The 16,313-nt window shown below is 43.4% G+C and overlaps 1 protein-coding gene across 11 annotated transcripts; it reads left to right on the top strand.

Annotated features, from left to right (window-relative positions):
• Nucleotides 1–571: 571 nt before the first annotated feature.
• Nucleotides 572–15,182, top strand: TRMT10B (tRNA methyltransferase 10B). Of its 11 annotated transcripts, none has more exons than XM_036330338.1 (12): nt 572–700; nt 1,641–1,780; nt 2,508–2,655; nt 4,692–4,827; nt 4,964–5,161; nt 5,570–5,678; nt 6,296–6,420; nt 8,707–8,859; nt 9,903–9,981; nt 10,416–10,483; nt 14,134–14,257; nt 14,829–15,182. In XM_036330338.1, exons 5-12 carry the CDS (start codon nt 4,976–4,978, stop codon nt 14,933–14,935), a joined length of 951 nt encoding a protein of 316 aa, XP_036186231.1. In that variant the 5' UTR covers nt 572–700; nt 1,641–1,780; nt 2,508–2,655; nt 4,692–4,827; nt 4,964–4,975; the 3' UTR covers nt 14,936–15,182. The 11 variants fall into 11 exon arrangements, with proteins under 11 accessions (XP_036186231.1, XP_036186230.1, XP_036186223.1 ...); XM_036330337.1 differs by having other exon boundaries at nt 4,959–5,161; XM_036330330.1 differs by having other exon boundaries at nt 4,695–5,161.
• The last annotated feature ends 1,131 nt before the right edge of the window (nt 15,183–16,313 follow it).

Below are 16,313 nucleotides of genomic sequence, written 5' to 3'. Positions count from 1 at the left end.
TAACAGTGGGGGGCCAAGAAGGAATTCAAACAGGGCTGTGGTTTCTTGGGTGGGAGACATTTCAAGCTCATTCATGGTAGGGTCTCTCTGAAAGGGTGAGACCCTAGGACTGGAGGAATAAAGAAAAGAATGGCTGATAGCTTTTATCAGGACAAGGGTTGGGCAAGTCACTTCATATCTCTGAGCCTCAGTTTCCCCACCGACTCCTTATCTGCTCAGGCCCGGATATCTCTCTTGTGAGCCTGGACAGACAGGGACCGGTGAAGGGGAATGTGTGCTCAGGGAAGGGCTGTCAGTTCCTGGGCCTTGCTGGTTGTGGGGAATCTCAGAGACGGGCAAAGCCCCTAGGCTGGCGAGATGAGAGGTGGTTTAAGTCTGGTTTCAGCCCAGTTTCACAATGCCCGGTCTTTGATAGCCATTAAAGCGCCTGATCACCTGCAGCAGCCCTGCCGGTCTGCAAGCACCTGGGATTGTAATCCCGTGTATCAGGCGGAGAAGCAGGCTCAGAGAGGCGCGACCGAGCTCCCTAGTGCCTGGGTGAGGCTAGGAAGACCAAACCTCCGATCACGCTCCTGAACAACGAGCTGTCAGGCTGAAAACTACAACTCCCAGAATGCCGTTCGGAAAGGGGCAAGGACCGGAAGTGGGTCAGGAGGCGGGGCCTGACATGCCCTGCCGCTGCGTGAGGTGCTGGGATCAGGTACCCCGGGTCTGGTGGCGGGGCGGGGTAGGGCTTGGCGGTCTGGGGGCCTGGGGTTCTGGGTGTCTGGAGTCTGGCCCCTGAGTGCTGCCGCGTTTGCGGATAGGGAAGACGCCGGGGAAACAGCGTTTCACAGTTGTGTGGCCTGGTGTCCCGCACCTTGGTGCCTTCCCTTCCTGCCTCCCCTCGCACTCGCAGCCAATGGGCCAGGCGGGGTACCTTTGGGCCTGGGGTCTAAAGATGCCAGAGGCGGGGAGCAGCTTCCGTGGACTAAAATTTAGATTGAGAAAATGACAGGAGCATGCCAGCAGAGGCTGGTCCTTCACTGAGTGCCCAGGGATATGCTCATCAATCAGGTGGGACTTGAGTTAGAAAACTCGGAGATTGGGGGGGAGGGGGGGGGGCGGGCGGGCGGGGAGTACAGGCCAGGACTGAGGATGCTTCACACGGGGAAGCTAGCTATTGAGAAAGTGGATGCATTAATTCAGCTAGCGAGTATTCATTGAGCATCTACTATGTACCAAGCCCCTTTCTAGGCATAAGGATACAATAGTGAACAAGCAAACAGAACGCTTGGTCAAGTTGTAAGAATGGGGACGCTCCCACAAAAACTAAGTAAAATATATGCCACGTTGGATAGTGACAATCTGAATGAAGTGAGAAATGTAGTTACATAATTACCTCGACTAGAGGAAGAATATTGGAGGTACAGAGAACAGCAAGGGCAACGGCCCTGGGGTGAGAGTATCCTTGGTATGTTTGAGGATCGGCAAGTAGATCAGGTGGCAGGGGACAGTAGACGGGGGAGGTAGACCTGAGTGATCAGTACAGGCCATTGTAAAGATTTTGGCTGTTTACCGTAAGTGAAATGGAGATCCAGAGTGGTGCTGAGCAGAAGAGGGATGATCATCAATCCCATAGGATGCTTTTATTTTGCAAGGCTCCGTATTGAGTGCTGGGAGTGTGCCCGTGAATTCTTCACCCTCTCTTCTCTGCAATTGTTTGTAATCTGGTGGGGAAACAGGCAGACCAGCTGTCATACAAGGCTGAGTCAGGTCATTGCAGCCCCACGAAGGCAGAGTAAGTATCAACCCCGAATCCTCAGCAAGTGCTATGAAGTCAAGTGCTTAACTATTAGTTAAATGAGTAACTGAGTAACCTCAGTACCCAGCACTGGACCCGTAATGAGGCTCAGGAAACATTTTTTTTTTTTTTAATGAAGAAGTAAAATGCTAAATGTGGGCATAATGTCTCACATGAATTGATAGATCTGTGCTTCCGTGATGCCCTAAGGATCACTAGGTGGTAAGCTTCGACTCACTGTGCACTGAGCTTCCGTTCTGCGCCAAGCCTGTGATAGCTAGTGAAGATACGAAGATGAGCAAGATGTGGTCCCTGTGCTCAGGAATGCCCAGCCTGCTTTGTTACAGACTCGTCTGGTAGCGGTTGGAGTTGCCTCCGTTTGATTTGCAAGATCACTGTCTCCCACGTTCCTGGTCTGAAAAGCATTCCCAGGGACTATAGGAATTCAGAGAGGTCAGATACAAAGAGTGGGGATAGGAAAGAAGGAAATGGAGGCAGGGGTAGTAAAACTCTGTTTATTCAGCAAGTATTTATTTAAACACTGCCGTTCAAAGATTTTTTGTACTGTTCAGTGTTTAGGTAGATGCAGTTACATATTCCTTCTGAAAAAGAATTCAGTTTGGTAGGAGAAAAGAGATGAGCATTAACCTTCCAATTTTTAAAACAGCGACGGAAAACTGCACCCCCTCCCGCTACTTCACCCCTGTCTCTCTTTTCTCCTCAGACAGACTTCTCCAGTGAGGACATTCATTGCCTCCCAGTCATTCCCCAAAAGGTCCTGACACAGAGGAGGAGCTCAATGAATATTATTTATTTATTTTAAATTTTTACCATCCCTTTACTCTCATCCTGTGTGAGTCTTTTGTTCTGAGGTGGGTCTCTTTTAAATATATTTTTGTTGAGTTAGGAGAGGAAGGGGGAGGAAGATTGAGCCCGAAAGCTGGGTATGTGCTCTTGACCAGAATCGAACCCGGGATCCTTCAGTCCGCAGGCTGACGCTCTACCTACTGAGCCAAACCAGCTGGGGCCAATGAATATTTACTGACTCAATGAATGGACAAACACAGATAAGAATGCAAAATACTGTGGAGTTCAGAGGAGGAAGAGACCACATGGCTGTTAACAAACTAGCATTCATTTAACATTTGTTTTCAGGTTGTTAGGTGTTGGACCAGTTTATTTTAAAGTTTTCGTTTGTTCTTTTTTGAATGCCTAAGTGCAGAAAAATGCAGATGACACTGGTGGTTGGCATAGAAAGTGTGTTCAGTCATCTGGAGGGAGCGAGGTATCTTTTTAAAAAAATTGTTTTTTATTGATTTCAGAGAGGAAGTGAGAGGGAGAGATAGAAACATCCATGATGAGAGAGAATCATTGATTGGCTGCCTCCTGCACACCCCCTACTGGGGATCTAGTCCACAACCCTAGCATGTGCCCTTGACCAGAATCGAACCTGGGACCCTTCAGTCTGCAGGCCAACGCTCTATCCACTGAGCAAAACCAGCTAGGGCTGGATATCTTTTGTTAAAAAAGATATTTATAACTAACATCACTATTCCTATGTGAACAGTGCAGTGCTTCTGAAATGTTTAAGAATAACTTGGTATTTTCCTAATTTCTCTAGATTATTATGTACACTATTACATTTTTTGTATGCCATAAACTCATAGTGACACAGTCAATGGTATATATACATATACTAAACTGTGTACTGACTATTAAAGAACAGAGTTTTAAGCAAAAGTAAACTCTAGCCTAGGGAGGAAAATGAACATAAGTTTCAAATCTTAAAAATCTCTCTACTCTAAATAAATTATGGCTTAAAAAATTTAAAGATTAAGATAACTAACAGAAACAAAAAATGGGGTTAATTTTGTTTTTAAATCCTCACCCAAGGATATGTTTCTATTGACTTCAGAGAGAGAGGAAGGGAGAGGGAGAGAGACAGAAACACAGCTACTGGTTGCCTCCCGTACATGCCCCAACTGGGGATCAAACTCACAACCTGGGTATGTGCCCTGACCAGGAATTGAACCCAAACCCTTCGGTGCAAAGGACAGTGCTCCAACAAACAGCCACACTGGCCAGGGCAAAAGGGGTTAATTTCAGTATTTGAATTCTAGTGTTTCATAGGGAATTGATAAAATTCAGAGTTGATGAATCAAGAAGTAATGGTGTAAGCATGTGATTTCAGGTTAAGGGGCTAATCACCAGAACTAAAAATGCCTGGTTAACAAGAGTTGCCTCTAGAGGTGGAAAGGGTCAGAATGAGGATCATCACTTTTATCATAAAAATCTTTTTACCATGTGGATCATATTACATAGATTTACTTGTTCAAAGGTAACACTTTTTCTAAGTTGGTGGTAGCACATGGACTCAGGAGCCGCCACGAGCAAGGGTCATACCATTCTTTGTGACACCTGTAGACTAGAGAGCATTTTTACTCATCTTAGGGATATCGAATACCACTTTGAAACTGTGACATTCATTAGGAGTGCTATTAGAGTGGTTCTCTATATTTTTCTTCCTTAGCACTTCGAGGGATAGTAAACATTCCCGCTGGTGACTGTGGCTTTCTGGTGCAATGATACTGAACTGAGATGAGGGAATGAATATGTAATTTGGAAAAACAAATTTTGATAGATCACCAGCAGCAACCTAGATGGATCCTTGGTTGGTTTGGGGCCACTCTTTGCCATATTTTTTGGCTCACTCTTCATCCTCCAAGGATGTCCAGAACTTTGCATATAGTAGGTACTCAATAAATAATTGCTTTTCATCATAAAGGAATGGTTTTGAAAATAAACTGAAACAGAGGGGAGGTGGCTTTTGCCATCTCTGTCCCACCCTCAACTCATGAGTGGATTTCAAAGAACATGATAAATAACTTGGTTTTCTCTGTCACCGCAGCAGTGAGTCACCGATTGCTGGGAGGTGTCAGGATTGTGCTTGTGTTCTGAGAGGTGGATTTGGCTCCCTTACTACTGAAGCGTTTCGGTGCTGACTCATTTCTCTGGAAGACACACGTACTTTTCAATAAACCCATGTTAGTATTTTACGCACTTCTCCTTCAGTAACACAATAACGCTGTCTGCCGCTTGGATGTAGGGGAATACCTCTGTAAGTGCAATAATGTAATGTCTCACATAATTGTGCCTTTTCCAACCTGGGTGAAAGGACAGAGGGCCAAGCACATGGACTGGAACTCGGAAGGGAGTGCTCAGAAAACAGAGTCACAGGTGCTGCCGGAGCAGGAAGTGATCCCAGAGGACACAGGTGAAGATAGTGTCTCTGAAAGCTTCCAGCTTCTACAGATGGATGTGGAGTGTGAGCCTCGGGAGAGGGAGACCCTGCCCACGGACAGCGCCACCTGGTGCTCGGTGAGTGCAGTGGGTGGCCATGGGCTGTGAGATGATGGAATGTCCCAGAAACCCCTATTTTAAGGGGAGATACCAGTAACAAGAAGACTGGGAGTGAGTTTGGTATATCCCAAGGGTTGAATTCCCTGCTAACCGGTCTAAGGCTTCAGATCAAGACGTCTGTTTGATACACCTCAGAAGGGTCAGAAAATCCAAACTCTCCTTTGGGCCCGACAGGTCACATGTCTTTCTGGGGCTCTGGTTTCTCTAAACACAATCTAGTCCATCTCTGTTGTTAAATCTACCATCCTTTTTCTCTCCTACCTTTATACCTAAATTTTAAAACAAATAAGTAACTGTTTCTAATATTCATTTTCCTTTTTGGTGCTTATGAAGTTTTCAAACATTTTGTTTTCTGGATAACCTAAGAAAAATGTCCAAAGAAAACAGAGACACTGGGAAAAGATAGTTGCGGCAAAGAAGAGCAAAAGAAAGCAAGAAAAAGAAAGGAGAAAAGCCAATCGTACAGAAAATTCAGGTAACAATTAATCAAGTTGTTGGTATAATTATATTTATTTGTTAGCAAACTGGTATCTGTATGTTCCTAGAAGAATAGTAATACTGTTTTTAAGTAAAAACAAACATCTGGGAGGTGAGACCTATAGTCCCATTTTGTTGGGAATCAAAGTATCAAAGAAAACAAAATTGAAGTCTGCCTTTCAGATGTAAACTATATAGCATACATATGTGTTTATAAGCTCAGAAGTAGAAGGAATGGTACCAACAGCTATGTGCTAGGTCCAGTGCTAAGAATTTTACCTTGACTACCCTCAAGGGTAGGTCTTTTATTATCCCCATTTTGTAGGTGAAAATACTGAGGCTCAGAGAAATTAAATAACATGCTTAAGCTGATACGAGTAATAAATGAACAAACTGAACTTAGATTTAGACCCAGCAGAGTGCTCCAGAGCCCACAGTCATCACCCCTCTGCTATACCTAAACTGCCTGATGAATGAATACCTGGCACAAACTTCAAGTTTCTAGTTTTTCTTCCTATGCAAATAGTACTCACCTGGCTGGGGAGATTTGTTTCTTACTGAATATTATTCCTCTGTTTTCCCACTTATATATTTTTTCTGATATTTCCACTCTAGGCATCTACCCCCAGCACAGCAAACGTTTTCTGAGATCCTTAACCAAGGAGAAACTTTTGGAAGCCAAACATTCAGGACCAAGACTCTGTATCGATTTAAGTATGACCCACCACATGTCTAAGAAGGTAGAACATCCACTAGTTTCCAAATTCCTGATCAACCCTTTGCCTCTGTGTTCATATGTCCCCAGTCTAGTTACAGCCTTTCAGTTTCAGTTCTCCAGAGACGAAATCTTTGGTCTTCTGCTGGGGAGAGGGATATTTGCCTGGTTCTGTGTTGTGTGGAGATAACCTGGTAGCATGTCTTCCTGCAATGTATGTGTTTTAGTGATCTCCCACTCACCCTACAGGTTCTGGGGTTCTGGGGCTGGCTGACCACATGGCACTCAACACTGAACAGATAAGATGAAGAGCAGTTTATTAGTCACACTAGAGGCCCAGTGCACGAAATTCACGCACGGGTGGGGTCCCTAGGCCTGGCTGGCAATCAGGGCTGATCAGAGCCAGGCCAATTGGAGCCCAAAGGCTCCAGCGGGGTCGAGAGAAGAAGCGACGGGCTAGGTGCAGAAGGAACGGACACCAACACCCCCGTTGGCGCCCTGCCACTGTGAGGTTCACACCTCTCCCCCCTCCTTCCCTCACTTGCTATGCTGCCACCATGGTGGGTGGGTGGCAGGCCAATTGAGGGGAGGGAGGGATGAAACCAGCCCCAAGGCCCTCCTGTGAAAGGGGCCGTGTCTGCCGCCACCACCCGCGGGAGGTTGGCCAGCAGGGGGAGATTGGCTGTGGGAATGCACTGACCACGGGGGAGCAGCTCCTGCATTGAGCGTCTTCCCCCTGGTGGTCAGTGTACATCGTAACAACCAGTCGTTCCAGTCATTTCGGTCGTTCCGGTCGTTTGGTTGTAACAGTCGCTTAGGCTTTTATATATATAGATATACTCAGCCCTGGGGGAGGATGGCATTGCATGCCATGCAGGGCCACATGGGAACAGAATGAACAGCCAGGCACTGTGGGGGCAGGCTCTGTAGTATCAAGAGGGTGGGTGCCCCTGCTTCCTGCAGGAAGATGGGATTGGTTGTTGGAATAATTCTGTGGGCTGGCAGGGAATTAAAACCCACTGCTCAGGGATAATCAGGAACTACACCTCGTCCCTTGGATAAAAAGGATTGTTGGCTATGGGACCTTATCCGTGGGAGCAGAGTTGGAAGAGGAACTTGCAGTTGGGCCATTCAAGGCTCACCCAATTTCATTAGATATCAAGGCAGCAAACCTTATTGGGCCTTAATTTTAGGCCTTAACCTACAAAACAAATTTTTCTATTTCCCAATACCCCTGTTGTATTAGTACTAGTGGTGGGGCAGGGGGCCAGTGGTCCTTCAGCCCGGCCTGCACCCTCTCCAATCTGGGACCCCTCAGGGGATGTCTGACTACTGGTGGGATCAGGCCTAAACCGGCAGTTGGCCATCCCTCTCGCAATCTGGTACCGCTGGCTCCTAACCGCTCACCTGCCTGCCTGTTTGATTGCCCCTAACCACTCTGCCTGCTGGCCTGCTCTCCCCCAACTGGCCCCCCCTGCTGGCCTGCTCACCCCCAACTGGCCCCCCCTGCCAGCCTGATCACCCCTAACTGCCCTCCCCTCCTGGCCTGATTGCCCCTAATCGCCTCTGCCTCGGCCCCGCCACCATGGCTTTGTCTGGGAGGATATCCAGAAGGTCTCCCGGTCTAATTAGCATGTTACCCTTTTATTAGTAGAGATATGCTAGGGTTTGCCTGTTTTTCCGAGAAATTAGGAAAATTGAAGATTTGTAGGAATCTCTAACTACAGCCCTCTGAAAAGGTCAACCAAGGATTTTCTACTGTTTCTATTGAGATACCAGATTAAATCAAACTCACAGCCTTTTCTCCGCTATGAACAAAAGCAAGCCAGACTGTGAGGTCTTCTGAATCAGGATGGAAAGTTAAAACTCCCAATCCTTTACATCTCCTAGAGTAAGGGAGAAGGTGCCAAGTTTGTTTGATGGAGTATAAAAATGCCTGCATAGTAATCTAACCTCTCTTTAATAAATAGTAAACATCACATGGTAAGATTTTAGATAAAAGCTAAAAGAACAATTTCATATATCATATTAGATATGTTAACAACAGGTCCTGAAGGAGGGGGCGGTCTCAGTTTTCCCATTAACTCACTGTTTCTTGGCTAGTATCATTACCTCATTGTCATCTATAAGGTGATGCCAGGGGCGTAATGCGTACTCACACATGCATGTACTCACTTCTGGAGTGAAGGGGGTCATTCTAGTTCATGAGATTTTCCAGAGTAGCACTCAGTGAACTTACTAACCATTTATTGACATGAATTTAGAAAAAGAGGGCATGTTTCCACCCTAAGTTGTTCTTACTTCTTTGAAGGAACTAAGCAGGCTGGCTGGACAGATCCGAAGGTTGTATGGTTCGAATAAGAAAGCGGACAGGCCATTTTGGATCTGCCTCACTGGATTCACAACAGACAGTCCCCTGTATGAAGAGTGTTTGAGGATGAATGATGGCTTTTCTAGTTACCTGGTAAGCCTCATTTTGCATATTATTTGAATTATCATCTATAAATAGGTTGTGGGGTAATTTTTTTATTTTTTCATATTTTGAGAAATTGTGTTTTCATTATTACAATCTAAAATTTTTTTTTTTAATTTAAGAACCACTTATCAGTTCTTATATTTAAATTTTTTCTTCATTCCACCATGTTGGCAAAAAGTATATAGGACTGCATTTTGTGTCCTATATAATGTATGTAGACTGTGTACTCCAGGGATGTTTTGGAGAAATGCCATGAGTCCTTTCTTGTTCTCGGCGATGCAGAATTAGGAAACAGTTTTGGAGGAAGAGAAAGAATCCTTATGGAAGTAATATGGATTTAAGATGAGTTTTAGGGAATACCAAGTTGCTTTTCAACTTTCAATGGGATCTCATACGTGTAGTGATTGACATACAGGTAAGAATCCAGATCAGTCCCTAAGAAATGCCACTAAGCATGCCCTTGTGTAGCTGAGACTGGGCAGTGTGGCCTTTCCCAGGGAGGCCCATGGAGGCGATGAGTGTGAAGAGTGCCCCATGCAGTGCTGCACCATCAGTCATGGTTGCTGTTACTGTCTTAACAGTCCCTCCCGTAGTGCAGCCGTTTCCAGCCTTACTTTCTGCTGTGCATGTTTGTTGATTCCTGCACGTGAACCAAAGAGACCCAATCTCAGGGCCATGTAATCCCTTGTCCATGCCTTCCTTAGTATGATTCCCTCCACTTTGAGTCCTTCTTCCTGTTGTGTCAGTCTCACCTCTTTTCAGAAACCCAGTTCCAGCATTCCCTTCACTACAAGGTTGTCTCTGGGGTGTCCCTCCCTCATCCGTAGTCCTGGGGTATGCTCCCTGTATATTTGTTAGGGCCCCATATACTTTCTGCCTTATTTCATAGGGTTGCATGTCTGTGCCTTTCTACGTCCCCGCCCCAGCTGAGCACTTTCTAAGAACAGGTTGTCAGACATATAGCCCCTTGCTGCACCGTGGGCTATGTCTTAACCTAGTTCACAGTACATTGGATTATTCGTATTTTTCAGCTAGACATAACAGAAGAAGACTGCTTTAGTATATTCCCCCTGGAAACCCTTGTGTACCTGACTCCTGACTCAGAACATGGTAAGTTCTTGACTGCACAGATCATGTAGCATTGTATTGAGCTAGTTTCCCTGGTCAGCTCCCTCCATTGACCCTTTTGGATCAATTAGATATATATCATCTATTTTAGAAAATCATCTATGTCACATAATTTTCAAGTTTATTGATATTAAGTTGATCTTCATATTCTCATTTCACATTCTTCATTTCACATTCCTTTGTAATTTTAATTTTGTCTCCTTCCTGAATCCTAATGTTGATTTGAGTCTACTACCTTTTTACCTTGATAAGATATGCCAAAGGTTTATCTATTTAATTGTTTTTCAGAGGATTAGAAAATCTATCTTTGTTTTCTATTCCATGAAATTCCTACTTTTTTCATTCTTTCCTTTTACTTTTCTTTGGATTTAGAAATTATAAAGATTTGATCTCATTAGCCTTCATTTCTTCACTAGCTCTTGAAGATGTTGATCTAAACACAGTTTACATCCTTGGTGGACTTGTGGACGAAAGCATTCAGAAGGTAAGTGTATATTTTTTGGCTGAAAAACTGTATTCTGAAAAATGGTCCTTACTTGTAGAGACACCTACCCTGTAATAATCTTACCCAAACGGCCTAGAAACACTAAGGGAATAAGAAGGAGGAGCCCTAAATTGTTTGGCTCAGTGGATAGAGCATCATCAGCCTGTGGACTGAAAGGTCCCAGGTTTGATTCCGGTCAAGGGCATGTACCTTGGTTGTGGGCACATCCCCAGTAGGAGGTGTGCAGGAGGCAGCTGATCGATGTTTCTCTCTCATCGATGTTTCTTTTTTTTTTTTTTTTTTTAAACATATTTTATTGATTTTTTACAGAGAGGAAGGGAGAGGGATAGAGAGTTAGAAACATCGATGAGAGAGAAACATCGACCAGCCGCCTCCTGCACACCTCCTACTGGGGATGTGCCCGCAACCGAGGTACGTGCCCTTGACCGGAATCGAACCTGGGACCCTTCAGTCCGCAGGCAGACGCTCTATCCACTGAGCCAAACCGGTTTGGCAATGTTTCTAACTCTCTCTCTCCCTTCCTCTCTGTAAAAAACAAATAAAAATTTTTTTTTTTTTTAAAAAAGAAGGAGCCTATTCTGCCTGAGTTGGCCCTTCCTCGTGTGAAATTCACTCTCTCCTCAGCAATGTAAGCCGTGCTTTCCTGACAGAACCCAGGCTGGGAATATTTGGTAATTACATCAGTAGCCACTGTGGAACTCCTCTCCTCTCCTCTCTTCATTTCTGTAAGAATAGCTCTGATCTTGACCAAGGAAGTGTTGCCTCAGCATTCTTACTAGCTGTGTGTTCTTGGTGAGAGAGTAGTTTGCTCCTCCTTAGCCCATCTTCCCTGCTGACATAAGTCCTATAAGCTCAACCTCAATAGTACTTGTCCAGATTTCTTTTGTTGAATTGGAATTGTATTGGCATAATTGGAGTTTTTTAATGTGTTTCTAGTATATAAATATTTTTGATAATTTTGTTTATTTTTCTAATTAGCATTGCATAGATAATAAAGAATGACGTTAATAGTTAAAATGTATAAAAAGAATGTCTCCCTCCAATCCTTGTCCCCCAGTGTCCCCATTTGAGAAAACCAGTTTTCTTGTGTATCCCTTGATAGTCTATGATCACACAAGTATCTGTTTGATATCTGCATATATATATATATGTTTTTCACATGAGCATATTTTATATATTATTTCATATATGTATAAGATGCACACATATTTAACAAGATGATATTTAACTGAATTGCATTTATTCTAAAATAGTCATTGTTCTCTGACTTCATAGTGATAATCTAAAAAAATGGCAGGGGGACTCTTAAGAATGCCAGCTAAGAATGAGAAATGCCTAAAATTCAGAAATCAGTATTTTGTCACTGCTAGGGCAATCTTTGATTCAGGGATTGATTGAACGAAAGGTTGGGGGAAACTGACTACTCACATGGTCTCAAAGTATCACCCCACAAATTGCAATGTACCATCGCAATGAAATGACATGGAGGTCACCATCTTAACCAAGTGATCAAAATTAGAATCACCAATAGTGACATTAGGTACCTCCTGATAAGATGGAATCTCACCTGAGAAGTATTCCTACAGAAAATGTTTAAATTTAATTTAATCGTGAGAAAACAGATCTAGAATGTGAGACATTATGCAAGAGAACTGGGCCAGACTTTCAAAAAAGCCAGTGTAATAGTAAAAACTAAAATAGTTGGAGTGGGGGGGGGGCTGTTTTAGTTTAAGGGAGATTAAAAGACAACAGTTAAATGCTGTCTCCCATAGCAGAGTGACAGCCCCTTTTTGGAGGCAGCAAAGTCTAAGGATCAGTGAGTATGAGCTATAGATGTAGTTTTGACACAGCATCTTACCTTCTTTCTCCACCAACATTTAAACTGAAAAATAAGTGGCACAGAGATTTGTCAGATGAATGGAACTTTTTGGTTGTTACTGGAATTTGGCTTCTTAGAAAAATGCTAAGAAAAATGTCTCTTCAAGAGGAATCATTTTATCTTTAAATGTTCAGAGAACAAACACTAGACAGTAGTCTCCTCCAAGGCAGCATCCAAGTCTCCTACTAACTTTTAATTCTATACGCTAGTTCAAAGTGGTTAAAAAGGAATAGACTTTCAAAAAAAAAAAAGACAATAATAACTCATATATGCAAGGAGTGTTGTCCTTCAAAGAAGTCCTTTGAATAACTGTACCCTTATTCCATCTGAATCACATTACTTAAAACATTTTTGGAAGTTCTCTATTGGAACTGTGTCTCAAGTGAGTCTGAGAGGGGTGTAGTCCAGGTATCAGAACAAAGAAGGTGCTAGGCCTGCTTCATGCTGTTCCAGTTGGTTAGACCATACTTAGGTGCCCAGTCAATTATGGGACCGTCAATGAAAGGACATTAATAAGCTAAAACAAGTTCAGGAGAGGTTGACCTGAATGACGAAGGGACTCAAAACTAAGTCATAGTCAAGGAAGTTGACAGAACTGAGACTATGAGTCTGGAGACTAGAGGATTCATAGTGGCATGATCCTGCTTGAAGTATCTGAATGACTGTCTTGTGGAAGGGCCATTTTACTTGCTTGCTGTGGCCCTGGGAGGGTAGAACTAGACAAATGAGTGGAAGTCTCAGAAAAAAACAACAGAAAACTGGCTCAATATCAAGAATTTCCTGCCCTAGCTAATTTTGCTCAGTGGTTGGCTTGCAGACTGAAGGGTCATGGATTCGATTCCAGTCAAAGGCACATACCTTGGTTGCAGGCTTGATCTCCGGTCCTGGTCCGGTTGGGGCATGTGCAAGTGGCAACCAATCAATGTGGTTGGAGGGGAATAGTTAACTCTTGAGGTCCCTTCCAGACTTGAGTATGTTAATTATCCCAGTAATCTAAATCTTTCCCTTGAACCCTGGAATTTGCAAAAAGGTACCTTTCCAGCTTCTTATAAGGTAGCAAATATAAACTTCAGTTCATGATTCAGGGACATTTTTTTATATACACCTTTTTGTTTTTTAAAATGTACTTTTATTTCAGAGAGGTAGGGAGAGGGAGGGAGAGATAGAAACATCAATGATGAGAGAGAATCATTGATTGGCTGCCTCCTGCACGCCCCACACTGGGGATCAAGCCCGCAATCTGGGCATGTACCCTTGACCGGAATCAAACCAGGGACCCTTCAGTCCACAAGCCAATGTTCTATCCACTGAGTCAAACCAGCTAGGGTAGGGACATTTTTAAAGGGACATTAATAGCCGAGCCGGGTGTAGCTCAGTGGCAGAGCATCGACCTAGGAACCAAGAGGTCACTGGTTTGATTCCCGGTCAGGGCATATGCCCAGGTTGTGGCCGGAATCAAATCTAGAACCCTTCAGTCCGCAGGCCAACGCTCTATCCACTGAACCAAACCAGCTAGGGCTATCTGCAGAACTCTTAATTATCTGCAGGTTACTTTTCTTTTTTCCTTTTTTTAATTGAATTTATTGGGGTGACATGGTTAATAACAGGCTACTTCTTTTTAATACATTTATCATTAATTATAATTATAGATGAAATTAGAGTGATAAATGGGGATTCTCATAATTTGCTATGCATGAAAATATTTTCATGTATTATTTTTAAAAGAAAAATATTTAACTGTTATTTACAGAAGGTGACATTTCAAAAGGCCCGAGAACACTCTGTCAAGACAGCCCGCTTGCCAATCCAGGAATACATGGTCAGACGCCAGAATGAGAAAAACTATCATTCAGAGATATTGGCCATCAATCAAGGTACAGCTCACACGGCCCACGCTTAATGTGTTAATTAATTCTGGTGCTTCTTTGCATCATGCCTAAGTATGAATGGCCTTGACGCAGCTTCCCCCCATGACTGATGTACTTGTACTTTATTGCATGCACTTTGTGACATGTATTCTGGCTTCTCAAAGCTATTTTTCATTTTCTTCCTAATTCCGATCTATGTTAAATACAGTTGAAATTGTTGCCTTGACCTAGAACGCCCTGCCTTTAACCCATCATTGACAGTGAATTCAGGATTCAGTTCACAGGCATTTTGGCTCCTCCTCTTCCTGTCCCAGGCCACATCGGAACCAACCCTTCCTTTGTATTGTGTTCCTCTCTGTTGCAGCATTGTCCATTTATACGCCTACATCTCTCAGTGTAGGCAGTGCTTGTGGGCAAGCAGGGTCTGTAGCTTTGCCTCTGTCTCCCCAGGATCTAATACCAGGTGTGGTACAGAGTAGGTTGGTTGAATATTCAAGAACACCCTTTTCATTAGTCATTTACTAGTTCTTTTTTTCCAGTGTGTGGTCACTGTGTTTTCTATTTACCTTTCTAACAGTATTTGATATCCTGTCCACTTACTTTGAGACTCAAAACTGGCCTGAAGCATTGAAGAAAGGAGTTTCTTCCAGAAAAGGCTATGTTCTTCAGAACTCAGTGGAATGATGGACATCCTAAGAGTGCACCTGCAGGAGGTGAAGTTGCTGGAGGGGCCTTGACCAAAGAGGAGAGCAAAGTGGTGATGGCACATACTTGCCTTTACTTGACGTCTCGGATCTTCATTAGGATGTTATTAATAACAGGGACCATATTTTATGCTCTTTTGTATCTCCTATAGTGCCTAGCTCACAGGAAGTGCCCTGTTTATCTTGACTAAGTAAAAAGTTTACATAACAAGGAATTAGCCCTTAAACTACATGGCTTTGGGTGTGTTAATTTATTTTTCTACATCTACTTGTGAAAAATCTACTTTTAGAAGTAGCTTAAATAATTAAATATTGTGATATCAGGAATTTAATTTTCACCAAAGTGGCATCATAAAGTTGTATGACTTTGTCCAACCTGCTCTGATCATGCTGATTTTCCCTAACTCAGTAATGTGCTGTACAATGTGCTTTTCAGGATCAGCCTGTCCTAACCTAGCCCTCTTTAAGCCCCCATAGCAATTTTCCCCACCTATGTCTCCTACCTTGTCTTCCCTGTGCTGAGTATGGGTGTGGAAGGCTTCTCTCTTCCTATAGCCTTCCTACGGGACAATTTGTGGGAGTATTTTTGTATCCTTCTGAGCCTTGTACAAACTAGATTTTGCACATACATCTGAATTATCAGTTCAAATTGAAAAGCAAAAACATAGTACTGGTAAGTCTAACTTGAAAATAGCCCTAACCGGTTTGGCTCAGTGGATAGAGCGTCGGCCTGTGGACTGAAGGGTCCCAGGTTCAATTCTGGTTAAGGGCATGTACCTTGGTTGTGGGCACATCCCCAGTAGGGGGTGTGCAGGAGGCAGCTGATCGATGTTTCTCTCTCATCGATGTTTCTAACTCTCTATCCCTCTCCTTTCCTCTCTGTAAAAAATCAATAAAATACATTTTAAAAAAAAGAAAACACATTGCATCTCACACAAGCATGTCAGAGAGCCTCTTATGATGCAAATCTCAGTGATCCCTTTTCTCATGTCCTACTTAGATACAGTTGCTTCAGTTACTATGGCCAGTTTATGTCGGTCAACTTATTTCTAAACTGCTAGCAAACTGAAAAAAATGTAACCTCTATTTCAAAAGAACCAAAAGATTACCTCTGGGTTCTATCTCCTTCCTTTCACAATTTAATCCCCCAGGAACTATGAACTTGATTACTTAAGAGCAGCCTAGTCTTTAGGAAACATCTTTAGGAATACAGTGGGGCCTTGACTTACGAGTTTAATTCGTTCAGAGGTTCCGAGACCGAGCTCGTTAACTCAAATTTGCAAAAAATTGACAAAGACACAGCTGGTATCTCAAAAAACTCATTAGTCGGGACACTCGTAAGTCAAGGCCCCACTGTA

This window comes from Myotis myotis, unplaced genomic scaffold (assembly GCF_014108235.1).
Source record: "Myotis myotis isolate mMyoMyo1 unplaced genomic scaffold, mMyoMyo1.p scaffold_m19_p_12, whole genome shotgun sequence".
NCBI lineage: Eukaryota > Metazoa > Chordata > Mammalia > Chiroptera > Vespertilionidae > Myotis > Myotis myotis.
This window is presented reverse-complemented; position numbering and strand designations above follow the sequence as displayed.

Coding starts and splice junctions, on each gene's coding strand:
- TRMT10B (XM_036330333.1), top strand. CDS start 4,919: ATGTCTCACATAATTGTGCCTTTTCCAACCTGGGTGAAAGGACAGAGG. Junction 5,679..6,295: donor CAATCGTACAGAAAATTCAG/GTAACAATTAAT, acceptor TTTCCACTCTAG/GCATCTACCCCCAGCACAGC. Junction 14,258..14,828: donor GATATTGGCCATCAATCAAG/GTACAGCTCACA, acceptor CCTTTCTAACAG/TATTTGATATCCTGTCCACT.